At 42.4% G+C, this 27,425-nt stretch overlaps 1 protein-coding gene across 8 annotated transcripts in view; it reads right to left on the bottom strand.

Moving 5' to 3' along the window:
• LOC118313456 (ultraviolet-B receptor UVR8-like) overlaps positions 1-27,425 on the bottom strand; it is a 301,478-nt gene that overhangs the window by 249,466 nt on the left and 24,587 nt on the right. For all 8 annotated transcript variants that reach the window (XR_007030162.1, XM_047329106.1, XM_047329107.1 and 5 more), the window contains exons 4-5: positions 1,980-2,022; positions 160-394 (exon numbers count right to left, since the gene is read on the bottom strand). Coding sequence is in view for 7 of the 8 variants with exons in the window: in XM_047329106.1 (XP_047185062.1) it covers positions 160-394; positions 1,980-2,022 (278 nt within the window). In the remaining variant the exon portion in view is untranslated. The remainder of the gene's footprint in view (positions 1-159; positions 395-1,979; positions 2,023-27,425) is intronic.

The raw sequence follows: 27,425 nt of genomic DNA, 5'->3' as shown, positions 1-27,425 counted from the left end.
CATTAGAAAATCAGATGGGTTTTAAAGTGATGAGTGCACAGTTTTCTGTGAGAGTTGTGTGCGTCATGTTTAAGACATTCAGAGGGTGCCTGTTTTTAAATCATACATTTAGCTTTGATTTCATCATTACTGTAAAGACACTATACCTATTCCCCATACCTGGTGCTCTTTGAAGTCTGCCCTGTGGAAGTCATAGCCCAGCTGGGCATAAAAGTTGTTTCCAAAACTGTAGGCATGTCCACTTTGAGTCCATAGGAAGGAGTGTCTGCTTCCACAGGCCACACCGACGACGTCGACGTCATCCACACATAGGCCACCTCCACCAACTTTCACTTTCTGGGGCAACTTAACCTCGACTGGATGGTCCTTTACTTCCCTCTCTCCGTCTCCAAGCCTAGAAAAAGCAGACAAAAAGTTTGGCTGGGCGATTACATATTTATTGTTCAAAAAAAACATTCCCTTTTTCATGTTAAATACAAATCTAATGTAATTCATAATATTGTCAATACTCTATGTGTCTGCATTTGACTTAAAAAAAATGAGGCCCTCATATCTACATATGAATTTGTCATTTTCAGAACACTGTAACCAGAGATCTCAGTGGATATCACTTTTAGCTTGCACCGTGACAGCAATACCGTGTTGCTGTCTTAATGGTATGTTTTCTCTACGGAGTGACATATACAGCATGTCTGAGAGGCATATTTCAGTGAGGTCAGTTTTCGTTCCAGGGGAAGAAATAATAACTCAACCTAACTCAATTTGTAGCTGCACAAATGACTTTACACAGGCCTACATAGCTGAGAGTTGTGTTTCTGTGTCCATGTCCCCAGTGAGAGTGAACAAAGAACATCCAAGACCCCGTTTCAAGATGAGCTGGTCAAACGCAGCCCCAGCACCCCGTGACCCATGAGCTCCCAGCAGTTTCAAACGCAGCTCTTGTGTTTGCTTCTTGATAAAATGCTCCTCTTTGTATTTGTTTCCCTGAGCCAGCGTCATAACCTGCAATGCCCCGGCCATATCTGCTAGTTTGCGGCATGTCTGGGAAAAATAACAAACGGTCTCCTCCATTATTTCCACAAACGGGGAACGAAAGGTCCTCGCCCGCCATCCCCCCCGAGAGCAAGTATTGATTACAACAATGCTTCAACTCAAGACAAGACCACTCTGGGGTCACTGCTATTTCCATCAGAAAGTTTGCCAGTTTAAATTTACACATCTCCCCTGTACTCTTCTCCTCTCTCGCCTCCAGTGAGACACACAGGAGAGCCGAGGAGTTTTCAGATATCAGAGTGCCAGTTGTGTAACAGAGCTCACCCTTTGCTCTGAAAGTGGGTGTTGTGGAGCTCCTACTATAGGCTCCTCCAACTATAAGCTCCCCACTAGAGCCTCGACCTGCTTAGAGGGGTCAAAGCATCATGAGAGGAGAGAGAGAGAGACAGAGAGCGAGAGAAGAAGAATAAGGGACAACAGGAGATGGTGAGAGTGAGAAGTGATGCCTTTGTTTCTTTTATGTATTTCTCTAAGGTCTGTTGTGCTGCGGTTTGAGTACCTGTGGGCCGCTGAATCGCTGCAGCCCCCGGGCCCTGAGATGTCATTAGGGCCAGACTAGCTCCTGGCTAGAGAAGTTTTAACAAGGAAGCTCATCAGGAGGAAAACAACTGTGCTGATAACTATGCTTGCTTGCTTGCTTGTTTGTTTGTTTGTTTGTTTGCTCGTCCGTCTGACTTCTTTCTGCAGCTTTATATACGGTTGTGCAGTATATTATCAAAAGAGCCTGTTAACTCTCTAGCAGAGCAAAATCAACCAAAGACGGCTTCTACGGACACTGCAGTATCATCACAAGTGATTTTGCTGAACACATGATGTTCGAGTGAGTTTGATCTTTAACCCTTTGGATATAAAACGTAACCATTTAATTTAAACCAATTGAAAATTTAGCTTGAGTTACTGTAAGTTTATTGAAGGCATCTACTTACTGTCCACTGTTGCCATTTCCCCATGCCAAGATCTTGTTGTCCACTGTGAAGAGAAGGGAGAGAAGACAATAAGACATTTTTATTGAAATGGATAAACTTTTCTGGAATATACCTTGTGGGTAAGACATGCAGCATAGGGTCAGCACCGGATTCAAACACATGGCACTCAGCCTTGATACATAGATTGTGCTCTACCAGATGATCTCAACTAATCTTTGAGACAAACTTTAACTGGTCCGCCTCGCAGTTTAATGCCTCCACCAACCAGTCAAGTTGCAGTTTACATCAATACCTATAATATATTGTGAAGACATGAATGAATTTCATCAAATGGTGTTAAATATATTTTCAGAACATTGTCGTCGCTGTGAAATTGACCTTTGACCTTTTGAATATAAAATGTCACCACTACATCATTTTATCCGATTAGACATTTGTGTAAAAATGCGTCATAATCTGCATATGAATCAAAAATTTGTTTGTGCCCCAAATGCATTCTTGAGATGGCAGTGAAGAGACCGACAACGGACGGACAGACTGAGGGCCTCCGGCCACGGCTGCCGCCAGCACGACCTCTTTTTAAAAAGTGTGCGCTTGTTTTTGTATAGATCTTTTAAAAAAAGTGGTAATCTTCAAAAGCTGCAGATGCTTCTCTGTAATTGCTCAGATTGTGCAATGTTTTCCCTTTTTGTCCTCAAGTGAAGAGTGAGCGGTGCGCCATGTCAGTAGGTGGACCCTTCCCCACTGTGTGAAGTTTGATTAATACAGCCTCAACAGAGAGTTCAGAGACTGGGGCCACCTCTCACACACCCTGCTGTAAAATAATGAGCCTTCAGCGGGAAGGGATAATATACATGGGAGGGCAGAGACACTTCCTTAGCACGAGTCCAAGCTGAATATATTCAAATGAAATGAGAAGAGAAGGCCATCCTAACTGATTAGTCTAGTCTCAAAAGAGAGGGACAAGCCTACATATTTCTCTCTGTATGTACATGTATTTAACTGTCACCTCTCTGCACTAACAATCCAACATGGCACTGATCCATTTGCATATGGTTTCTATAAATACCTGGACCTCTACCTGTTTCTGCAGTGATCCCAGTCATGTTGGAACACAGACAAGCCTTATTGGTCTTATGGGACCTCGAACGCCACAGGGGTAACAGCCAATAGCAACAGACTATACTCATCAAGCCGGCAGAGTTCTCATACATTATAGAGAACGTTACATGATTTACCTAAGCTTGTCAAAAGAGAAAAATTATCAGGCAAATGCGGGGAAATAAATTGTAATCCATGCTGCATATGTTTGACTTGTGACCCTTGGCATTTTAACATTTGGGTTGTGTGAAAGAGTTGCAGCAAAATGTGTGAGAGGAAATGCCATGAATGGTTAAAAAAAACAAATACAAATTTGAAAACTTTAGGGAAAATGTTCAAAACATTGTCACTGATATATAGTATTGAGAGGTATTGTATGTTTCAAGGAACTTATACGGAGATGTTGCTGCTATCATGAGAACAATAATACAACACTTCAATAATGTTTCTGGTCTCAATTCTATTAAAATCAATCAATAATATAATATTCTCATAATCATCTACTAATGTTGACACACTCAAACAGATCTTCAAGCAAGCAATTTTAGCACATATGCTCGGTTTACAGTCAATTTCTTTAGTGATATTTTGTTGTTCCCACGTGTGTAGTGTGAATGTTATTTTAACTATGGGAAGATTTACAGTACTTACAGAATCTACTGAGCAATTAAGAGAAGCGTTGCGGCTTAACATCTCTTGTGCCCCCTATTTTTGTAATTGGTGAATGTAAAGTTGTAATTGTTTTTACTGCCATGCAGAACTGATTGTTGGCAACTTTGATTGTCTGTTCTACAGAGCGAGACCACACCATAATCACAGGAGGCTGTGAAAATTCAGCTCCTGGACAAATTCACATGCTGACACGCGTCAATTGACGCCTTGATTTCAGTCAGATATACAGCTCACTGGAAGGACCATAGGTCATACTTAAAATGTACAGTCCATGCACTGTTTCGCTTGGGACAGGAATACTGAAGCACAAACTACTTTCAAAACAAGAATCCTTGAATACAACAGCAGAGCTCCGAGTGTTGCTTAGCTCTGTGGCTGACAGTGAGCTGTGATCGCGAGAGCTGTTAGTACCGTGCATAAAAAAACAGAGAAACAATGGATTTTTAAGTTTACTTTTACATGCATAAGAGTCCTCAATAGATAATGAAATAAAGATGAGCATGGAAATGCATTGGGAATTAACATGGTTACTGTTCCAGAGTTTTATTTTCTTGTTTTGTATTTTTGTTTTGTTTTGTTTTTGTTCTCCTACTTTGTAGTTTTGTTTTTGTTGTTTTTGCTCCGTTATCTCTTGAGAATTTTTATGTGGGCGTATGATAAATAGCATTGCTTAAGAGTGCGTATAACTAAAACAGAAAAATATTGGCAGCCGTATGTCTACTGCAACACACAGCACACAAGTACAGTATTAACAGTACCTGTGTTAGCAGCAGGCTTGGGTCAACACAGTGCACAAGAGTAATAGAATTCTGAGTGTTAGATATTTTGATTTAGATTACAAAAAGTGCAAAATGGGTGGGTTATATAAAACTCCAGCTGAGTTCTGGACTTCAAATTGTCAATTTTTGGTTAGTGCACGGTGGTGTAGTGGTTAGTGGTTAGCACTTTCGCCTCACAGCAAGAAGGTTCTGGGTTCGAATCCCGGTTCAAACCAACAAGGGCCTTGCATGTTCATCCCGTGTATGCGTGGGTTCTCTCCGGGTTATCCAGCTTCCAGAATGGGATTAGGTTAAGTGAGACTTTAAATTGACCGGTGTGAATGTGAGAGTGAATAGTTGTCCGTCTCTTTATGTGGCCCTGTGATAGGCTGGCAACCTGTCCAGGGTGTACCCCGCCTCTCGCCCAATGTTAGCTGGGATTGGCTCCAGCCCCCCCACCGTGACCCTTAAATGGATGAAGCGGTAGACGATGGATGGATGGATTAGTTTCAGTCTGTTATTAGGAGGCTAACAAATGCAAATACTTTCACCCAATCAGGTTCAAAGAAAGTATCGTGTGAGCCAAGTCTTCGTCGTTTTTATCCGGATGCATCGTTTCACTGTGCTAGCCCCCTCACCTTGTATCTTAGAGTCCTCTGTTATCCTCAGAGTGGCAGATGTTTCTACCCCCCTCCAACCCCACTCATTCACCCACCCCATTCTCTCTCCGTCTCTGCGGCAGAGGGAAGCGGCTGGCGCGGGGGCATGGAGGCCGGCAGCGGTGCATCAGCCTGACGTACAGAACTGATGGGCAGGGCTGAGAGCTGGCAGTCTGGCAGGTTGAGTGTTCGCCCTCCTTTGCCCCCCACTAGCCCCCTGCTAGCCCCTGCTGCTCTGCACCACACCCAGGCACCAGCATCCCAGCGGCTGGTAACCCATTGCTTTGCTCCCCCATAAAAATAGCCCATCCCATTATTCTTCTGCTTCCCTGGGGGCCACAAGGTCTCCAGCATCATTACCAGGACTAAGGATCTGACTCTGCCACCACCACTCGGCACCCCGCCCCTCCCCTCATCCTCTTCTCTAATTATAGGTCAAGTACTCTTTTTGTAAATTATAAAACCTTTGTTCTTATCAGGAAAACCGAAAGGAAAGGGAAGATACCGTGGAAGGACGAGGAGCAAAGAAGAACAGGAAAAAGTGGACGAAGAAAGAGGAGGGAAATGGTGTTAAAATAAGAAAGGGGGGAAATTTTTCAATTATAAAACCAAGCTAATTTGGTATGACCAGCGACTGTCATGCATGGTGACAGAGCTCCATTATGCAGTCATTTGAGCTCTTTCAAATTAGTTATGTTAATGTCCTGCGTGTGAATGTAACACTTGGATGGGACAAGATTTCAGCAATTAATTTCTACAGTCAGCGGAGAGACAAGCAAATTTATTTTCCCCCTCTCAGGGAATTGGTGGTGGAGGGAGTGAGGAGGGAGAGAGCATTCTGGAGCAGGGAACAAGCTAAACACAAGACCTAAATAAAGCCTGAACAATGGGAGCCAATGCCTCCTCATTCATTCAATTGACAATGTTTTGCAGCTTAAACCTGTTTTATTAATTATGTTTGACATTTCCTTAATTAGTTTCATTTACACCAAATCAATCCCTGCTGCTGTACAGCGTCATTTATCATTTTAAAAAATTTGCATAGCCACTGCTGACTTTTTCTACTTAATTATACATTAAAAGTGTCAGCCGCGCTTGCTGCCTGGCATTATCTGAGGCAGAAAGGTTTGTGGCTGGACGGGGGTGGCATTAATCATCGGGGCGGGAGCGGGCAATGGGTGCTCCCAGTCGCCAGCAGGAGAGCGGAGCGGGGCTTCTCATTTTCAAAGCTTAATGCTTCCGGGGCCATGGTGACCTCAATGACCTACGGGAAAAGGCAGACAAATCAGCGACCTCCACACCCAAAAACAACTACAGCTTGTTTATAAACTATGGTTAGAGGAAAGAGGGACCATAACCGGGAAAAGGAAAACGCTGCAAGATGTGTAGCCAGTATGAAAACATAAGTTGAGAAGCATACAGGTAATAAAGGAATGGGTACATTTTTAGCTCACACATTCCTTTTCACCCATTCATGTGACATTTAAAGTTATTAGTATTTTAATCACCTACTCCTTCAAAGACACACCCGTTTTTTTGTGCACAAGCCCGAAAATAACATACGCAAAATAAAAAGGGACTTCAACCCGTTTGATTACAGTCATAACCCAGGTTTCTTTTAAAAGGTTTAGATTTTACAACAAAATTGTCATAATGATTCCAAGAGCACAAAAATTAGAGAGGAACATACATGATAGAAATCTAAGCTTTTTTTAGGGCATATATTTTTGAATAAAAGAGGAACATGAGACCTGTAATATTACCTTTTGTGCGGAAAACCCATTGCCACAAGTCTGGACCAATTTTTAAGCCAACAGCTGTTGTAGTAATAAGTGTATGGTAAATTGCATGGCACAGATAAAATCTGTAGTCTTTCATAAGCTGCTTTCATACGCAGGCACCGCCCGTTGCCTTAACCGAGCCCAGGGTGAGTCCGAGTGAGACAGAGGCAGCAGGAGAGGCCTTGGTAAGGTCATCTTCCACCTTCTGCTTACAAGAGGTGAATTTACAACTCACATTAACTTCATACAATATCATTCAATTTGAAATAAATGTTAAATTAGTATAGTATATTCAATTTGAAATTAATTACGGACACCAGAGTAAAGTCACATAATGAATTTGATTATGTTTACATCGAAATACACAACCATCTGGGATATATAGACATTTAAACACATAATTTCAATGTTTGGGAGGTTCAAGGGTAATAAGACAAATGCATATGAGGTCAAACAATCATTATACTTAATATTTTGACATCAGTAGACAAATGTGTCCCAGGTGATTCTCTCCCAGAGCTTTACTGCAGCCACCTCCAGCTCTTGCTTGTTGTTGGGTCTCTGCTTTTAGTCTGGTCTTTACCAAGTGGAACTCTTCTAAGTCAGACTGAGATCAGATTGATGATGATTGACACAGCCAGTCGAGGATATTTCACCTCTTTACCATGGAAACTTATTTGATGTTTAAGACTTGTGTTTAGGATCTTTGTCCTGCTAAAAGATGAATGTTGTCCCATCAGTTTTGATGCATTTGACTGAATCTGCAACACGATTTGGAAACCTGCAGACCTCTGCATTCATCCCGTTGCCCTCGTCAAAAGTGAAAGCCCCAATAAATGCCAGTGTGCCTGTTCCACTGGCAGCCATACATACACGAGCCATAACAGATTATATACTACTTATGTACATAAATAATAATTATCTTTGGGTCGTGGGCTGTTCCTTGTTGATCCGTAATACCTCCAGAATCCTGCTGGTTTCTTATTGTGTGTCTGCAGCGTGGCCTCTCTGTTTCCGAGTTTTACCAGGGGTTTGCATCTTGTGGGGGAAGTTCTCTCTTGATCGTTGACGAGTAAACATGTCCGCCTGCATCCTGCAGAGGATTCCTTGAATTGCTGTGCATTCATAAACAGGTTTTTCTTCACCATGCAAATTATTTTCTGCTCATCCACAAAACTTCAATTGTTTGCCATTTTATTTTTTGATTTCCTGTACACGTCTGCTCTTTTTTTTTCAATAATGTGTCCAACAGTAGATTTATGCTCATTAGTTCATACTTCTTCACTGCTCCTCCGAGCAGACAACTACAACTCCCCAACATTTAACTCTCAGGAAACTTTGAGCAACATAAAAGATTTTTTTGTGCATGAGACACCAATCACTTCTGTATGCCTAAAATGTCGGCACTGTTTTAAAAGGGCTTCATCTCCAGCACAGCTCCGTCTGTGTTGATGTAAAATTTCCCAAAAAGCTGAGACGTGGCACAAATTAACTGAATAAATTGGATATCCATTATTTTACATAGAACTTAATACCAAAACTCAACAATAAATAATAAAAAAAACTCCACTTTGGTTCAAAAACATTTGGTGTAATTAGGTCGTGATGATGTCATTATGAAATGACGACATTACGATATTAATTTTTCTATCATTGCCTGAATGGTATATGTATGGCATGTGCGGGGTATCCATCGCCCCACCTGTTTTTTTGGTTGGTTATGTCTTGCCATCTTGTGCTTTTCTAGGCGTACAAAACTTTTTTTACAGAATGATCATGGTCACGTTTGGTCGAGTGGGTCTTTGAGCTGGTTAAATAGGCTGGTTAAAGGCTGTTGTGGACACCCAGAGAAAATGTTACAACAGCACGCTACAAGTCAAAGAGAGAAAAAAAATTGTGAGAAGCAAATGTGAGGCAGTAAGGAGGTGGTGGAATTGTCTGGTGATCAGAAGTTCGATCCCCTGCTCCTTCAGAGTGTGTCAAAGTGCACTTAGATTGAATACACTGAACTCCTGTGTGCGAGAGCATGAATGGGTGAATGAGATGTGCATTGTAAAGTTGTTTGAGTGGTGGACAGGCTACAAGAGGGCTATATGACTGCAGTCCATTTACAAGTTACAAATCAACGGTAACAACCATATGTATTCCGCCATTATTCCAAGAGTAACTCAGTTGGCTGAGGATGGCCATTACTTTCCCTTCGGCAAGTTTGTGAACACGTAGCAAACTGACAGCTCAAACACCTGGCCAGCTCGCTCCTGAGTAAATCTTCCGAGTGTTGAGGTGAACACAGCTTTACAAATCACCCATTCAGGAACCGAGACAGAAATTGGCAGGTAGGCAGAGCTGCGGTGTCAGGAGTGAAAATTACTCTGAAATGCGGAGCACAGCGAGAGGCTGACGGAGTGAGACTCTGAATGGTGAAAGCTATGGGTGTCACTGTGCACTATGTTAACAGGGGAAATCAAACAAGTGTATTTGTGAGGTGAGTGAACATCTTTTTTCTTATACAAACTGAAAATATTTGATGCCAAATAAACTTTGAATGGCCTCAGGTATTCCCATATAGATGAAAAGTGTTGTGAATGTCAGAATAGGGCACCTGTTCATGCACAAGTGAACCGATTACTTTTATTATTATTGTAGTGGTAGAATACCACCAAGTCTTCACCTTGTAGTAGTTCTCAAACTTAAATTAATCTTTTATAAGGACGTCTGTAACTAATCAAGAAGATAGCATTAAATGTATAATGGTATAAACCAGTCATTCTCCACATGAAGTGAGCTGCTTGAGCTAGAATCGCTGAAAGGGAAACGCATCCTGAATCCGAAGAGCAGGGGGGAAAAATTAAGGCCTGTCCAAATCCACCGATTTCTCAAAAACTCCCCTCCCTGAATAAGCCATATAAAGATGTAAAGAGGAGGGTGTAGCCGTGGCTTTGATTGCAACGTCCTTGAAGGGCAACACAAAAGAGAGGCGGGCAACAAAGAACCTGATGAAGTGGCTAATGCCCTGGCATGCCCCAACAGGAGCGGCAGGGGGGCGGTGGCTACATGTGCATGCCTCACTGCCCCGGTTGGCCCCAGCTGAAGTGCTAACTATCCTCCCAGGGTCATTAGACTAAGAGATATGCAAAACCAGAAGCAATACCTGTAATTGCAACAGGCCAGATCAATATTGAAAAAGAAAGGAAAAAAATAAATAATAAAAATGTTCCCCTTGCTAGTACAATTGATTGGGGACTGTTTAAGAATGAATTCTTAAAATGTGGGGGATGGAGAGGCTGCGCATCAAACATCATTATTCTAGAAAGTTCCTAATCAGCATAGTTATGGTGGTACATTGACTGTGAAAGTTTCCATTTTTTCAAAGTAAAGCAGTTGAAATAAGCAAACGTTTCTTTTCACTCATGAAAATATTATAATTTATATAAGTGATCAGTCTAAAAACTAGAACTTTCCTCTCTCTCTCTCTCTCTCTCTCTCTCTCTCTCTCTCTCTCTCTCTCTCTCTCTCTCTCTCTCTCTCTCTCTCTCTCTCTCTCTCTCTCTCTCTCTCTCTCTCTCTCTCTCTCTCTCTCTCTCTCTCTCTCTCTCTCTCTCTCTCTCTCTCTCTCTCTCTCTCTCTCATCCAAAAGCACCCCCTTTAAATGCAAAACATTTCCACTATCAAGGATTATGCTTTCCTTTTAGGATATATGAAAAACCCTTTGTGAGAATATGATGATGAATTCATGGGCCTAAAACTCCGGGGTAGTTTTTACATCATCGGCAAACCGAGGAAGGGGAGGGAGAAAAATCACCTATTTGGATGGCATATATTACCATTATTCTTGTATTGTGTCTCCACTTTTCATAATGAAGGGGATAAGTGTCCTGCTCCAAATGCGTATCCGCTGACAATGGAGGCAGACATTACTTGGTTAAAAGCTCAGGGTCCTGTGGGTAAAGAGGCCCAGAGAATAAAGAGTATCCGTCATGGCTAACGAGCTATAAGGATAGCACATTGCCTTTATAAATCACTAGATCTTGCTGTTTATTTAAATTCATTGGTGCCTCATTATAACTGAGCTATGCACCTTTAGGTCCAAGTTGATTAGGAGTGCCATAGCTCAAAATGGCTTTTAATTCAGTGAAACGTAGCTCTGACCTTGGTGCCGTAACCCTGACTAAAACACGCAGCGACTCCCACATTAATAATGATGCTACCTTTACTGGGCCACAGAGCCGCGCCGCTGCTACTTAAAATATGTATTATTAGTTACCAGCGACGGCACATTTATCACACCAAATTACCCTTCGGTGTAAAACTGCTTAATTCTGGGTCCCTGTACCCCTCTGCACTATTACCTGCTCTTTAGAAAGGCCTGGAATTAAATGTAGGGATGAAATGTCAGGGTAATGGGGAAGAGGATGCAGGTCGATGGGATGCACACTTGATCATTCCCTAGTGGCCTTCTCCACATCCAGACGATATACTTAATGTGTCTTTCTCATAAAGGAAGTTCCATTGCGCCCTTGCTTTGCAGACCTTTAAAGGATGTAAATGAAGGGTGCTTCTTTGAAATATACTTTACACTGTTCATTAAAGTTACATGCAAAACATTATCGTCTCCGTGTGAGCTTGAATGAGAATTTTTTCACTCTTAAGTATCAAGATTTCATGAAAAATTTAATTCATAAACAGAAACTTTGGATGAGCAAAAAAAACTAAACAGAAGCAACCATAAACTTCTTATTCACCGAGGTATTTCAGCAGACGGACACTCCAGTGACTTGGGGACACATACTGAACATAAACAGGGATCCACACACACACACACACACACACACACACACACACACACACACACACACACACACACACACACACACACACACACACACACACACACACACACACACACACACACACACACACACACACACACACACACACACACACACACACACACACACCAGCCCACTGTAGATAGACACAGGAAACCGGCCTGCAGCCACTAAACACTTGTCATTGTTCTATCCCATGTGTGCCCACCAGAGACTGATTACTTTGAACAACGGCTAAATGATTAGATCAATTAGGTATTTTGGAGTGGGCATCAACAGTGGCCTGCTGCAGCATCAAGACCTGCGGGACTTGGCCCATCAGAACCGCCTCATTGGTTCTCTGGACTCTGCCCAAAACCACGGCACAAAGACAAAGACGGAGGACCAGAGGAAGAGGAGACAGTGGGGAGAGGAGCAACCGCGAGAAGACGCAACTTCAATAGGTGAATTAGACGCATTCCTACTGTAAAGCACCTCTGGGATCAATTGTGTTTATGTGGTGCAACATTTCAGAAACATGTAAAAACAATACAAAGCGATCTAACAGATACAATAAGTGGGAGTATTTTGAGTGTTAGCCATATAATCCATTGTTATGAGAGCAATGGGAATGCATTGGTATACAGAATCTCTTCTCTCCAAGGAAAACATCAAATAGTCCAGCAATAATTTAGATTACCAGGGACAACACTACGTGGGGTTTACAAAGGAACACAGGCGGCGCTGGCGTAAACACATTTCTCATATCAAACACAGCCGTATAGTACATAAATATATGCACAATACATTAATGGTCCCTGCTCATCTGAGCAAGTGGCGAGGCTGGAGCAATGGGAGAAGAAGACGTTACGCGCGTTCCATCAGATGTCGAATCAATTAGTCACGACCATCTTCCAGAGTCAGAAATAACCACTCGTCCTCCCGTCTCAGGGGAGCCGGGGATGGGCCCGGGCAACTGAGGAGAGATGGGAGAGGATCCAGAGACCCAAAGGGGGGTAAAAGAGAGGAAAATCTGAGAAAAGGAGGAAACTGGATAAATAATGCCGTCTGTTCTGCACTGCGCAAGACTAGCATTTATATTTTCACTGGGTTTTCATACAGACAGGAAACTCTTCAGGCTCGGCGCAAGTGCTTTGCATATCAGAGGGCACTCACTTTGCACAGTGCAAACAGTCTGGTCATTAACATGTGATGACATTATCTTCCTAATCACAGTACAGAGGGTCTCCTCTATAATGTATACAGCACAGCTGCAGCGACGACTCAAACCTTTCTTTGACATGGCATCATGGTCTTGGTTTGGGCTGCGGTTTTGTCTTTTTCCTCGTCTCAAAGCTTTTAATCTTTTAATCTGAAGCATAAAGCAAGTGCACGTGGCGCAGAGATTGTGTGACCACTTTACTAAAAGGTAAAAAGATGATTATTCTGTGTTAAAAGGAAACAATGGAGATCCCTTCCACACAGGCTAAAAATAATCTGTCAACAGCCTTAGACCTGAATAGCTTCCGTTATTACTGCAGTTGGTCACAGATAAATCTGGAATAGAGAGGTAAAGCCATTGTATCGGCTCTGATTCCTTTCTGGCTTTGGTAATCTCTCTGAACCACCAGAATTAGAGCAACTTGTGATGGATACAAGAGAGAAGTGTATGGACTGAGTAAAATCCTTTAAAATAGTTTGATTAATATGTCCTAAACAAACCTACAAAAATTATTATCTGCAATGTTAAAAACATAGATTTATTGTTTAGTTTTAGGATTATGGTTTAAAGACATTACAGTTCAGCTGCAGAAAACAAGTGCTCCACAAATAAAGTTACAAAAAGTAACACTGATACTGTGTGATGGCTTCTTCTTCCCTCACACAGCTATGCAACTGAAAGTCTTTCAATTAATATATATATATATATATATATATATATATATATATATATATATATATATATATATATATATATATATATATATATATATATATATATCAACACGTGTAACTGAGAGAGATTGGACGAATGAATTCCACTGAATTCTTTTTTTCTAATAATCTGTTATCTTAAATGAATATTGTCTATCACATTACAAGCAAAAAACTTAACTTAAAATTCTGCAGGTTTTTTTCTGGATAACTGCTGGGAAAAAAATAATAAAAAAAAAATATATATATAAGTAGATTTCGTTTGGGCCTATTAGGCAAAGACGGGGAGTCCCCACAGCACACAGCACAAACCAGCCCTCTGGGTATAAGTGTTGTTGTTTGCACATGGCCTTCACCCCTGGAGGCACTGCGAGAAAAGGAACAAGGAGAGTAGCAAGAGAGAAACACAGACAGAGAGGGAGACTCTCTGTTGAACCGGAAAACCGCAGCAGAGGAGGCCAGTGGCATCCAACGATCCCCTCTGATTCTGCCTGCTATTTTCCCAGGTTGCAGCGAACACACTCCTTATTGGTAGGAGTTGGCAGCGGAGCATCAGCGAGAGTCGTCACAAAGCTCCAGTCCCCGCTCCGAATCCACCACATTAGATGGCGTGTGTTTGTGCCCTAGGGATCGCAGCGCCACAGCCTGTGTTTGGGGTACTTTGTCAGATGCCTCAGTGTGTGTGATTTATGAGCTCTGGAAAGGTTGCATTTCCAGCACGCGTGGACGTCCGCATGGTAAATGGAGAAATTCTGAATTTATTAACATACAATGAATGATGATTAATGTTTTGGTATAGATCATGCTCTCTTTTCAGATGTCTCAGTGTGGGGGTGATATATGTAGCAATAAAACAATATGTATGTACTCAAAAGCACATTGTTCGAGTGTGGAGTCCATGACTCTTTTAGACACGTTTGCAGTGTCCCCGTGTGATGACAGTTAATGCAAGGTTTCATACTGTTGTCTGAACTCTGTGGACACACACACACACACACACACACACACACACACACACACACACACACACACACACACACACACACACACACACACACACACACACACACACACACACACACACACACACACACACACACACACACACACACACACACACACACACCACAACTCTACTTCTTCTGCATACATTATCCTCCACACAAAGTGAACTGTTCTCTCCTATGGCAGAGGCACCTTGCATAGTCAATGAGAGAAAGTATAAATTAAAAACACAAGAAAACTGTGAGCACAAGAATGCAATTTAGACCGTTATCAGTATACATTTAGAGGTCCATTCGTCAAAATCCCCACCATTATTAACTTTTGTATTCTACAACACATCTCGTGTCTCCCTCATCAGCTTTTTCAATATCTTCTCAAATACATTACTGCCAGTGTCAAGCCTGTACGTTCACCCTGGGCCAATTACTTCACTGAACCAAAGAGGTAAGCAGTGCCGAAGAGGGTTCTGTCATATATTTGCCTTCATGTCCCAGCCAGACCCCTGCAGTGGGAGGTGGAAAAATACAAGGAATATCAAACATCTTTCTAATCCCAATGACAAAAGAGGAATCAATATGCAGACGCATGTTTCTGGCAGGTTTTTTGGGAATACCTCTATATGGGTGAATGCTTGTCTGCCCGCATGTTTGCATCTCAAAATGGTGAATCATGGCCGACTCCTACTTATGCACTGACCTTACCATTTCACCCTTGGATTGAGGTTGAGTACTGCTTTGTGCTTGCTCATGAGAAAAAAGAAGAGGTGTAGTGTGAATGATCATTCCAACGTGTGGCCTAAAAAAAATCAAATGTGTGTGTACGCATATCTTGATGTGGCTGTAAATATGTGCACTCTGTCATGACTATGAGTGAGGTGTGGGGTGTGTGTGTGTGAGGGTTGTGTTTATGGCATATGCGCAAATGCAAGTAAATATACACAGTATACAAGTGTCTGAGTGTGTGTCTGAGTGTGTGTGTGTGTGTGTGTGTGTGTGTGTGTGTGTGTGTGTGTGTGTGTGTGTGTGTGTGTGTGTGTGTGTGTGTGTGGGCTAACTTCATATGTATGTGGTTGCTGTCAGAAGAAGCTGACTGGTGATGAGGGATGGAGAGAATCAGAAACACATTGGGCTGGGGATGGGGTGTGAGCCGCAGGGTCGCCCTGGCACAGAACACAACTGCCTCGCACATCATTACCCTCATCCCCCTAATGCGCACAACACTTAGAGCTACAAACAGGCTTGACTCCAGAACACACACACACACACACACACACACACACACACACACACACACACACACACACACACACACACACACACACACACACACACACACACACACACACACACACACACACACACACACACACACACACACACACACACACACACACACACACACACACACACACACTAAGCGCCACCCATTCGCACAGGATACCACACACAGATATTCAAACCTACATGTGCCTGCACACTCTCATAAGCGACACACAACTCGCTTTGCGATCCAACAACAAAAAGCGACAGTGTCTGAAACTTCGTTTGAAAAACACCCATAACTGGAGGTGGACAATCCTATAAGATGCCACAGGTCTTTTGACACTATAAAACAACACAACAGTATGGTGGTCGGACGCTGTGGTGACTCTCCCAAAGCTGTTCTTAACAAAGTAAACTAAAGAAGGCACTTCACACCCTCACATCCTTCCCCATTCTGAAAACACATTTTGAGACATAAAAAAAATGATAGCCATTTCAAACAGAATTGAGCTCCACTGGGAATAGTGTACCTATTCAACGGCAGGACTTCCATAAAAATCACAGTAGTTTCACACGGTTACGGATGCCTTCCTCCCTTCTTGCTGCATGAAAGGTTTTAAGAATGGTGGGATCGGGGGAGCGCGAGGGCAGAAAGGGGGGGAAAAAGACAGAGGAAGAGAAGGGAGCAGAAGATATGATGCAGAAGAGTGGAAGAGAGAGGTAAGCCAAGCATAAAATAACTTCAATCTAACATCCTCTCAGTGGGGCGGTAGGAGGCAAATAGCAATACCACCAATGCCGTGTACTCAAGGGGGTTCCCCCCACCTCTCACTGACCCATAGAGAAGAGGATCATGGGAGAGCAGGGACGAGACAAACCCACTTCAATTAAGGCACGGCAATGTCTCGTCAGCACGGCAGATGAGGTGTCAGAGAGTTCAGCCGTGGATAGATCACATGGAAGAAAAGAAAAAAAAAACAGTTCCATGCTCAGCACAGTCAGGGTCTTGCGCGCCTTGGACCTCTCTCTCTGTTCTCCTTTTGCCTTCTTCCCCATCTTTCTTTCTCTTTTTTTTCCGGCGGACGTTTATAACATGAAGACTTTTTGGCAATTCCTGCAGGGTCAATTTGGCTGGGAAGTCATCAAATCCCACCGGTGGCCCTTCTCACTTGCCTCATGGATTCTGGATAGATAAACTTCTTATCAAATTTGTGCATTAGCAGCGAGCCGCCTCGACACACCTGCAAATGACATTTAAAGGTCAAAACAACATGTACGGGCGGGGAGTCGCATGCTACATATTATGGTGCATCAATATGGCTGCGGAGGCGGGCAGTCAAGTCAGAGGACTATTTGGGAGAGAAAGAAAGACAGAGAAATGCAGGGATGACTAAAATGAGCTGTTTCAAGGGGTAGTCATTAAAAAAAATAAAAAAAACCTTCACAGAGAACAGTGCCAAGTTGCCAGGTTGCCTTAAACGCCAAGGGAAATCAACTCATTGTGCTAATAAAAAAAAAGCGTGACATTTTTGCAATGCATCACACCATTCAAGATCCTATGCTGCAATGGGAAAAATGTGCCATCCCGTACAGAGAGACTGTCTTTAAAGTGAGAGGGGCCGAGGGGGAGGGGGGCGGCTTAGGAAGGGGGCAGACACGGGGAGACCCCAAGGTATTCACGAGGCAACTCCTCTGCCAAGGATTTCCGGGAGATATCTCTCTCTGTGATTAGATTGACATTACCATAATATCGGCTTTGTCACCTCGCAGGCCAATTGTTTAAGGAAAAGTGCCATCCTGTCCTCGTTTCCCATGGAGGCACCAGGCAGCGAAGCAGGCAGGCATCCCGGAGCATAGAAGCCGCTTTCTCCTTTCTCTTCACCCAGGAGCCCCCCACCACCACCACCACCACCACCACTCCCTCCTGTGAAGCTCCGCTTGGGAGATACAAGCTGGATTTGGCTCACGTCCTTGCCTCTTCCCCAACGCTGCATGGCTGCCTGGTGTCAGAGCGCCAACTCTCCCGGCCCAGCTGCACTGATTAGCACAGGCAGATTATTAGCCAGGCATCTCCTGGAAGCACTGCAAACTTCTTTTTTTTCTTTTTCTTTTTTTTTTTTACTGTGCTCTTCTTTTTTTTGCTTCACTTTCAAAATCATTGTGTCCCACGGTATATTGTTTGTGCCTAATCACCCTACAAAAGGAAATAAATAGATGGAAAAATAAAGAATAAGCGCCACACGTACGGAGGCTGAAGTGGGGGCCGAGTTGAGTTGGGGGACGCAAATTTGTTAGCACCGCTTGTGAATACGTCAGCAAAAAGTGATTCATCAGCATCATGAAAAGGCTCGCTCATCTTTCATTCCTCGATTCCCTTTCTCTCTCTCTCTCCCCTCCCCCCTCCTCCCTAGCACCTGTCCTGCTGCCAAGCATTCACCTCCCAAACCCTGGGACGTGGCCATCCCACTCTCAAACTTGTGCAATGCCTTATCTGTGCCCCACACACTAACATCCAGCATCTGAGGCATCCTTCTCTCCCCGTGCCAGAAATATGCCGGCATCTCTCTCCCTCTCTCTCACCCCATTCTCCATCATGTTCTTTTCTCCTTCACTCTTACACTCTCTCTCTCTCTCTCTCTCTCTCTCTAGAGCTTTGCATTTGAAATTGAACAGACACACAGCCAATTTATCATAGGCTGACACGTGTCATGTCCAAGGCCTAGCCACAGGGACTTACAGTAGGCATTGCATTTATCCCCTTTGTTGTCAGCAAGGACCAAGACAATACCAGGAGCTATTAAAAAAGGAGTAGAGAAGGAGAGAGGAAAACGGTGTGGAGAATGCAAGAGGTGGGAATATACCGCTGAACATAGATTGCATATGCCTCTGATGTTTACTGCTTGGAAAGGTTACAGACCCCTGCAAGGTTGGAGCCAGCACATTTTCCTAACCAACAATCAAATACATGGTGATGCAAGGCATCGGTGTATGACCCTGACACAAAGCCAAAAGGGGCACGAGATGGATCGGGTGGAGAGTGAGCACAACACTGGATTGGATCTTTGTGCTGGGATCATACTGTGATTCAAACTCTAATATAACTGTGCAATTCTCGTGCGGTTAATAGACCCGCAGTAATGTAAAGAGCAAAGAAAAAAAGAACGGTCTATCCGCATGCAAAACGGCTGACTGAAAAACACCCTGCTCTGAAAACATTCAAGAATAATCTGAAATACATAAAGAAGCCTAGAGAGTTCACTCCCAGTTGCTAGGCTGTCATTTAAATGCTTTCATAAGCTGCAATAAAGAGCAGGAGATATACTTACAGGTAATCATTCCTGAGACAAGAAAGGGGACAAAACTGTTAATGTGCATCATATAAAACCCTTTCTGCCTAATCACTTTATCGCTGTATTATCGCTCCTCTCTTTGAACAGGTTCTTTAAAATAACACACGTCCTTATCGTTATACTGTGCGGAAAAGGCAAGAAAGATGACCCCGCCTGATAACACTGTCACTACAAAGAATGTATATATTCTCCTTATGCAGACTAGTTGGAAAAGATAAAGAGAGCGGGGACAGAGGCTAATGAGATGAGGGAGGTGTGTGTGTGTGTGTGTGTGTGTGTGTGTGTGTGTGTGTGTGTGTGTGTGTGTGTGTGTGTGTGTGTGTGTGTGTGTGTGTGTGTGTGTGTGTGTGTGTGTGTGTGTGTGTGTGTGTGTGTGTGTGTGTGTGTGAGATAATGTTATGAACCACAAGGTTATTAATTGGCATCTCGCACGTTCATACGCTTACATTCATTCCTCTTTAACACTATAGTATTAGGCATGAATGTTGAATAGGCTGGGGGATTTATATTCAACCCAATGACTGACTGACAGACAATGCTCACAATGGTCAAAGGAGCTCGAGAGACAAAGTGCCTCCCTCCTCATCCTTTCACTCAAAGCCACTGTGTACGTTACAACATCATACATGCGCAGGCTGTGACGGTCTAGGAGAGCGGCGGACCAGCGAACTCGAGAGCTTCTGAGACTGTTCATTACCCAGTGGTAAGTGACCTTTAACAAACTAGCTTTGGAAGCCATTTTGGCTCTTCCAGTAATTAACAAGTGGTTATGCATGGGAGATAATTAATGGAAGGTCAAGTGTTCGCCTGCTACCCTTTCCTAGATGCCATTGGGTCCCCGACACTGAATTTGAAGTTCAGGGCCCATCATTTTCATGTCGGATTTTCAGAATGGTGCTTCACACATGGGAATAAGTCACCTCTGTGGTCTGTAGCATGAGGTAGACTCTGCCTTTGGTTTCTGTCTAGACTTGGAGAAAAGGGAGCATAATGTGGCTCCATGGCTAAATACCAGATATGAATCTAATGGAAGAAAGGAGAGTGGTTGAGACTATGAGAAGAGACCCTTGAGTCTTCACGTTTAATGACGTTTGCCCCCTACTATGTGTACACACTTTCAAATTTAGACACAGGCTGAATGATAACTGAAATAAAGGCCAATCATGAATAGCTAGGTATTGCCTATTGCCTTGAGAGAGCGGGGGATACTTTGCCACTTACAAACGGCGAGCTATGCCAGCATGCCGCTGAAGTATTCTGCTCTCACCGCCTTGTATATTTACCCTATTTTTTACTTTCTTAGCGTACGGCTGATGTTGACTGCTATTAAATTTCCCTCGAGGGCACACTCCTTCACTCACATGATCCTATCAAATGAACCAACAAAGCATATCTGGATGTCGTGTCTGTGAAACACTGCATCACCTTTGTTCACCCTTCATCAACCCTCCGCCCCCATGCTATTACCACAGGACTATTCCCTATTCCCTGCTTAACCCTTGTCTACAGGTCTGGTGTCACACAGAGCACCACTCTGCTGCTCTCCATATTCCACAGTCCCTCACCTCTGCTGACATCCAACACTCGCTTGTCGCCTCTGACACGCATACAAACGCGCTTCTGACACACAGTCACAAACTCAAACTGCATGAGAGCACAAACGCGCAAACTGCAGACACATATACTTTAAATTAGCGACGCACAGAGACAAATACACAGATGGATGATGAGCCTGTGGAGGGTTTGATGTCTCCACATCTTTGCCATTCATAATAGTAGAGGCACTTGTCTTCCCACTGAACTCTCTCTCTCTCACACACACACACACACACACACACACACACACACACACACACACACACACACACACACACACACACACACACACACACACACACACACACACACACACACACACACACACACACACACACACACACACACACACACACACACACAGTTAACAGCGGAGCAAAAGGTGGCAGAGGAGGATGGCACGAGGAACGCCTTTGTCAGTTGCCTGCCGACAGCACCTTGGGGATTGCTAAAGTTTGATTTGATGGCTTTCCCTGTTAATTAGGGTTTGGAGGTGACTCCCGAATTGGAATTGGGCAAAGTGTTCAAAAAAAGATGTGCCAATTCCCACACCCCCTCCATCTCCACCTTCCAAACCATGTGACCCATATACTGCAGCACTTAGTGGAGAAAGTAGAACAATCAAGTCATTTGAAGTTATAGGCCACTTTGTGTTTGTGTCTTTTCCTGCCAAAGTAGGCAGGGCAGTTCAGTCTAACTAATAACATGAAACGGGCTAAAACTTGCATGCGAACAAAGTCAACAACAAATAAGGAAACAAAGAGGAGAATGTTTGTACTTTAATTAATAGTGCATACATATTTGTTCAAGCATATCAAAGTACATGTCAAGTAACAGTGTCCCCTGCTGGTCTGGAGAATTGCTACATGTACAAAAAAAAGAAGAAGAAAAAAAAGATTTGCAATCATTATGCAGCTCTGCAGTACGTTGTGAAGAAGTGGAGAAGATGAGAGAAAAAAACAACAAAGACAGAGAGAAAGAAACAAAGACAAAACACAAAGAAAGGGGAAAAGGCACAAAAAAGCAAGGAGAAGATCATTTTTAACTTGTCAACTGATATTTGATCAGAGTGAGGAAGAGGGTCAGGAGATGTACTGAGTGTCTTAGACAGGACTGCTCACCCTTCCTCACCGCCCTGTTGCAAGGCCTTTACTGCAGTGTGGGACTCTTAAATACATACAGTGCACAGAGGCCCAGCTATTTCTGATTTACTGTGTGCGTGCCCTCGTGCATTTTATTTAACAGCTGGCCGGGATGCCGCTGCAGAAGGATACTGCAAAAAAGCCCAAGGTCAGGCCACACATTCGCTGGGACGAGACACACAGTGATAATAACGCATACACATCTTGTTCTCTCTGCCCACCCAAAATTAGTGGTCATTCTCCTCCGTCCCTCTCTGACTGCAGGTCATCGCCATTAACTGTCCTGACTTTTCCAACCAGAATTTGTTTCACTGCAAGTTATTTTGTAAATCCAGAATAGCACAGAGGGTGTCGGTGGTGCGCAACCACAAGACAAAAGCAGACAAAAGAAATAATAGAAGAATAGAATAAAATAAACAATGACATGCATGGTGCAAATAAAACTTTTTAAGACGTGCCCATGAGAGGGAAATTATGGCATGCACACAGAGGATAAGGCGAGAGAAGAAGAAAGTAGAAAGAGTGCTGGGGTAAGTCTATGCAATGACATACATGAGGTGGGAGGGTGGTAGAGCGAAGGGGTTGTTGGGGGTGGGGGAACACTAACAGTGTGCTGACAGCATGTAGAACAGTCACCAGATACCTTTAATCAGTGAAATGTATTTCCCTCCTGCTCTGCCCGGGAATTGTTCAGCGGTCAGACCTGCTGGGGCGGCACAAATGAATCTTGGCGGAGGTGTGGACAAAGGCGGCCGTAAGGTTATGGCATGTAGATGATTGGAACTCTGACGGTTTCTAAGGGAGCTGCCACGTCCCACTGAGCGGGTGTCACAACCAGATGATGGGGACAGGGCACCCGCTCCCCAACCAACAATGGCATGGGCCGGGCTGCCACGTTATGGATGCAGGAGTGTGTTTGTATTCAAGCGCGCGCACGCACGCACACACACACGGCAGACAAATGATTCCAATGTATATTTTATAAAAAACAACTGACTAAAAATTCTACGTGCAAATGAGTGTAGGTCATGGAAATCAAATAATGATTTCAAAATTCAAATATAATAAAGCAACAGTTCATGTCTTTCCACTTTAACCATTTTCAATTAACTGTTATTCTAATGAACGCAAAATAACAAAACACATAATTTCCCCCAGAGCAGCAACTGTACTCTATTATTCCTTTTTGACCTCACAAAGCATTTTATGACCTTGCACTAGAGAGAAAACACTGTACGGAAGAAATTGTATGTACTCCTTTCATAAAAAATGAGGAATGATTTGTATTTTTTCACCTTACAACATTGTTTTCATCATAAACTTTTTCTTAATTTTTTTAATTCAAAATTAGAAGTACTTTTTCTGACCTAAATGTTTTTTTTTATTTTGCTTATATTGTAAAACCCTGGAATTTCATAATAAGTGTTGTCCGCATGGCCAGATTAATCCTGATCATCAATTTCGCCCGAGGATACCAAGAGTGCTTTACCTCAATACTTTAAGTTTTTTTTAATTATATTACTTTCATAACTTATTCTGTTGGATTATTCGTCCCATTATTCATACTCCTCTGTTCAAAGAGGAGTGAGGTAAAGCCAATTTGGAGCTTCCCCAGCCTAAACCAATCAGCATCCAGTAGGTGTGGGTAGAGGCAGTTAAGGGTGTGGCTTATCATGCCCTATGACCTGAGCCCCTGAGGGAGCCTCACTCACGCAGATGTCTTGTCTGTGCTGCGCACTCTACCTCACATGCATACCGCCATCGATTGTCAAGGATTGAAAGCATATGAAAAGCAAAAAAAAAAAAAAGAATGGCACAGAAAGGTGTTATAGTGATTCTCAAGGTCTCACCAGTAGAAGGCAAAAAAAACACAGAGGGAAGAAGGGGGCAGCTCCAAACCATAGGTCGGGGGAAAAAGGGTAACACAGCAGGTGTGGAAGTGTGGGGTACACATAGTGGAAAGGAGAGGAGTACGGGTGAGTGGAGAGGAGGATAAGGTAACATGTGAGTGTATGTGGAAGTGTGTGTGTGTGTGTGTGAGTGAGAGAGCGAGAGAGAGAGAGAGAGAGAGAGAAAGAAAGAAAGAAAGAGAGATTTAGAGGTGTGTGTGTGTGTGTGTGTGTGTATGTGTGCTGAGGTGAGAATGTTTATAATGGGATACAGGTGACAACATGCTGACCAGAGCCACTGAACAATGATTACTCAGGAAGCTAGACGTGTGTTTGTGTGTTTGTGTGTGTGTGTGTGTGTGTGTGTGTGTGTGTGTGTGTGTGTCTCAGAGACCGAGAGAGAGAGAAAAAGACGTGAAGCTTTAAAAGCTTAAAAAAGAAAGGGGTAGAGCTTAATTAGGGCTATTTCCCTATAATTCTGCATATAGAAAAAGAGCAGAATCCCCAGGAGTATGTTGCATCAAAAAGAACCAGGAGAAGAAAGTGCTGCTTTCAGATGATGCTGACATTGATATAAACTTGGCTGAGAAAACACAGTGCGACTTGTTTAAAGCTGATCACTATGAAACGGGGGTCTGGCATATATTTCAAATCAACTAATTTTACTTACATAATTTTGACAAATTCTAGAAGGGGAATTTAAATTTTTTTTGAATGGTTTAAGCCTTTGAAATGGGTTTTATAATAATTTTTCAATCAAGCCAAAACATCTAAGAGACAATTGTGTCAATTATTAGTGTTGATGTTATTCTGCAATAAATAATGAAAATTAAAGTTGAGCAGCTGTTTTTTCTTGAACATAAAAACTCCCACTAATAATTTAAATTATTACTTCTTTTGCTTAACTAATAAAATTATGATGCAAAGCAAAGGATGTTGATTGATTTTAACTTCATTCAAAGGCAAAATAGAAACTGAAAAACTAGATTGAAAACTTAAATCCACAGCAGAACTTCAAATAATTTGATAGTTAAACCTTGACATATTAAATTTTTTTCTGTTTTCTCAATTATTAAAAACAGGTGTCAAGGTTAACTGATTCCTTCTTAAGACCAACAAAGGAAAGTATTCTGTTGCCTAAAAACTCTGGTTAGTACATAAATTGCAGAAAATAAATGTCTTTGTATTAGTGAGATAAGACTGAAATAAGGACTGTGTAAAAAAGAGAAAAAACTAAATTACCTTAATCGGCACTTAATAAACAAATGAAATACTCTTGAAATACTCTTAAAAATTTAATATTTCATTGTTGTCATTTCCTAAAATTAAATTAACAAGCAAATGCTTCTTTTGTTCAATCTGATTTATAAATCACTGCATGAAATGAAAAAATCAATTCTCAAGCCCAAGTTAAACTTGACTGGTTAATTGACTTTGATTTCTCTGTCGCTTCACTATGAGAACTGTATTAACGACTGATAACTGGTGATTGTTTTCATTAGTATGTACCTTGACCCCAACTTCTTCACCAGGCATTTCTTCTGAAAAGAAAATTATTCAGTTGCAGTACTGCCAAAGCAAATTTATTTACTGAGTCAGGGTGATGTTGAATTATTCTAAAAGGCTTGTCGAAATTAATTAAAATATTTGTAAGGTAACTTTGTAATTCCTCTTACTTGTGGGCAGGCATCGTTGTGCCAAAATCGCATCATTCATCAGAGCATAATTTCCTTTCCAGTGGCATCCTCACAATGTGAATGCAACATTGTGTGGAACACTGGTGCCACCTAGTGTTAATTATGTGACCTTTTGATTGGATCAACAATAATTGAAATCATGTCCAATCAATACTGGCTGGCAGGAAACACACTTTCATCGAAGCCGCCGCGTTTATTGCATTTTTGATTTTGCTCACATACTGTGTGTGAATCATTTATTTTCTTTTAAACTATTCTCAACACGTTCCGAATAATAAATGTTACATTATCTGATTTAAACTTATTATTATCTGATGTAGAATGACAATCAATAGTCTCAACAATATTAAATTAACAAACCAAAAAAAACAAAATCATATATATATATATATATATATATATATATATATATATATATATACATATATATATTACATTTTGGAAACAAAAGCCCCTAACATACATAATAATACCCTTGTTAATATCAAGGGTCACTCACACCCACATAAAAGACATTTAATTTGAGACCATGCCGGTAATGGTCACTACTGACATGAAGTTTAATTCTACTGACTCATTTTTCCGTGTGTTTACTTCCAAGTTGTGGGGGGTCGTATGCTCTCCCGTCTCCCAGTAGGTGGGAGCTTTAGCCAGTGCAGACATTCGCATTAGACTTCATAGTTCACTGGACTCACCACAACTCCGTGGCCACGCATTAAAAACCTGATACTCTCTATCATCAGGTGATAAAAAGAAAAAAATCAAATTAAAAGGATTGGACAGAAAGGCATTCGAGTTTAGAATATATAATTTCATCTCTCTGAGACTCAAGTGTTCTATATTACAAGTTAAAGTTTTTGATCCCAGTTGAAAGCTATTGAAACACAAAATGTGTGGTCTCAAACATCTCGAATATGAGCGGGGTTTTGATGTCGATAATTGTGACCATTTGGCTCTCACACTGACTCTCGTCTCGTTGCCACATAAACACGCAGACACACACATTCGTACAAAGACTTTTTTTTTGCCTTCACTACTGCCTGAGTGAGACTCCATCGTGAACTTCTACCCTCAACTCTCCTCTCTCATCTCGGAGCTTTGGAAATTAAGTTATTCTCATCTGGCAACCCTCTCTCCCCTCAATCCCCTTGATCACAAAGAAGCCGTCAAGCTAAAGATATGAAAGCACCCCACAACAACCCCAAACCCCCCCCCATAAGCATGCCATGTTTCTTATGCAAATGCAAAAGCGAAGCACTTACAAGAGGACTTTAAAAAGTATGGAGACCCCGTCAATGCAGCAGGGTATTATAACGCTTACTTGCTAATTTCTATGGGTCAGCTGTGGAGGAATAGACCTGCCAATCATTTTCACATGTAGCAGAATTTGTCTGTCTACAAACAGGGATACTTTGCTGTTGCTATGGTGACTAATCCGAGTCCGCAACTCCCCTCGCACACCCTGTCCACATTCTGTGTGTTGACACTGTCAGGCAGTTTTTGAAACTACCTGATCACACATTTAGCTGGAGGCTGGTGGAGCCACCAGAACGCTTTCAAATGGAGTTCACTGATCTTGAGGGCGGGTATCGAGGTTTGTCTCCCTCTCCAACTTACTGTCTCACACAAACACAAATGTGAAATACAGATTTTATTTCCCCCAATCTGTTGCGCATCGAGTATTTGTCATGAAAAACTTAGGTTTTTTTCTCAACAAGGCTTTAAAGCTTCTTTTTTTTAGATAAACCCTGTATTATCATGGAACCAAGAAATAGCCAACAATTGCTCAAC

Source organism: Scophthalmus maximus, chromosome 19 (assembly GCF_022379125.1).
Source record: "Scophthalmus maximus strain ysfricsl-2021 chromosome 19, ASM2237912v1, whole genome shotgun sequence".
NCBI lineage: Eukaryota > Metazoa > Chordata > Actinopteri > Pleuronectiformes > Scophthalmidae > Scophthalmus > Scophthalmus maximus.
This window is presented reverse-complemented; position numbering and strand designations above follow the sequence as displayed.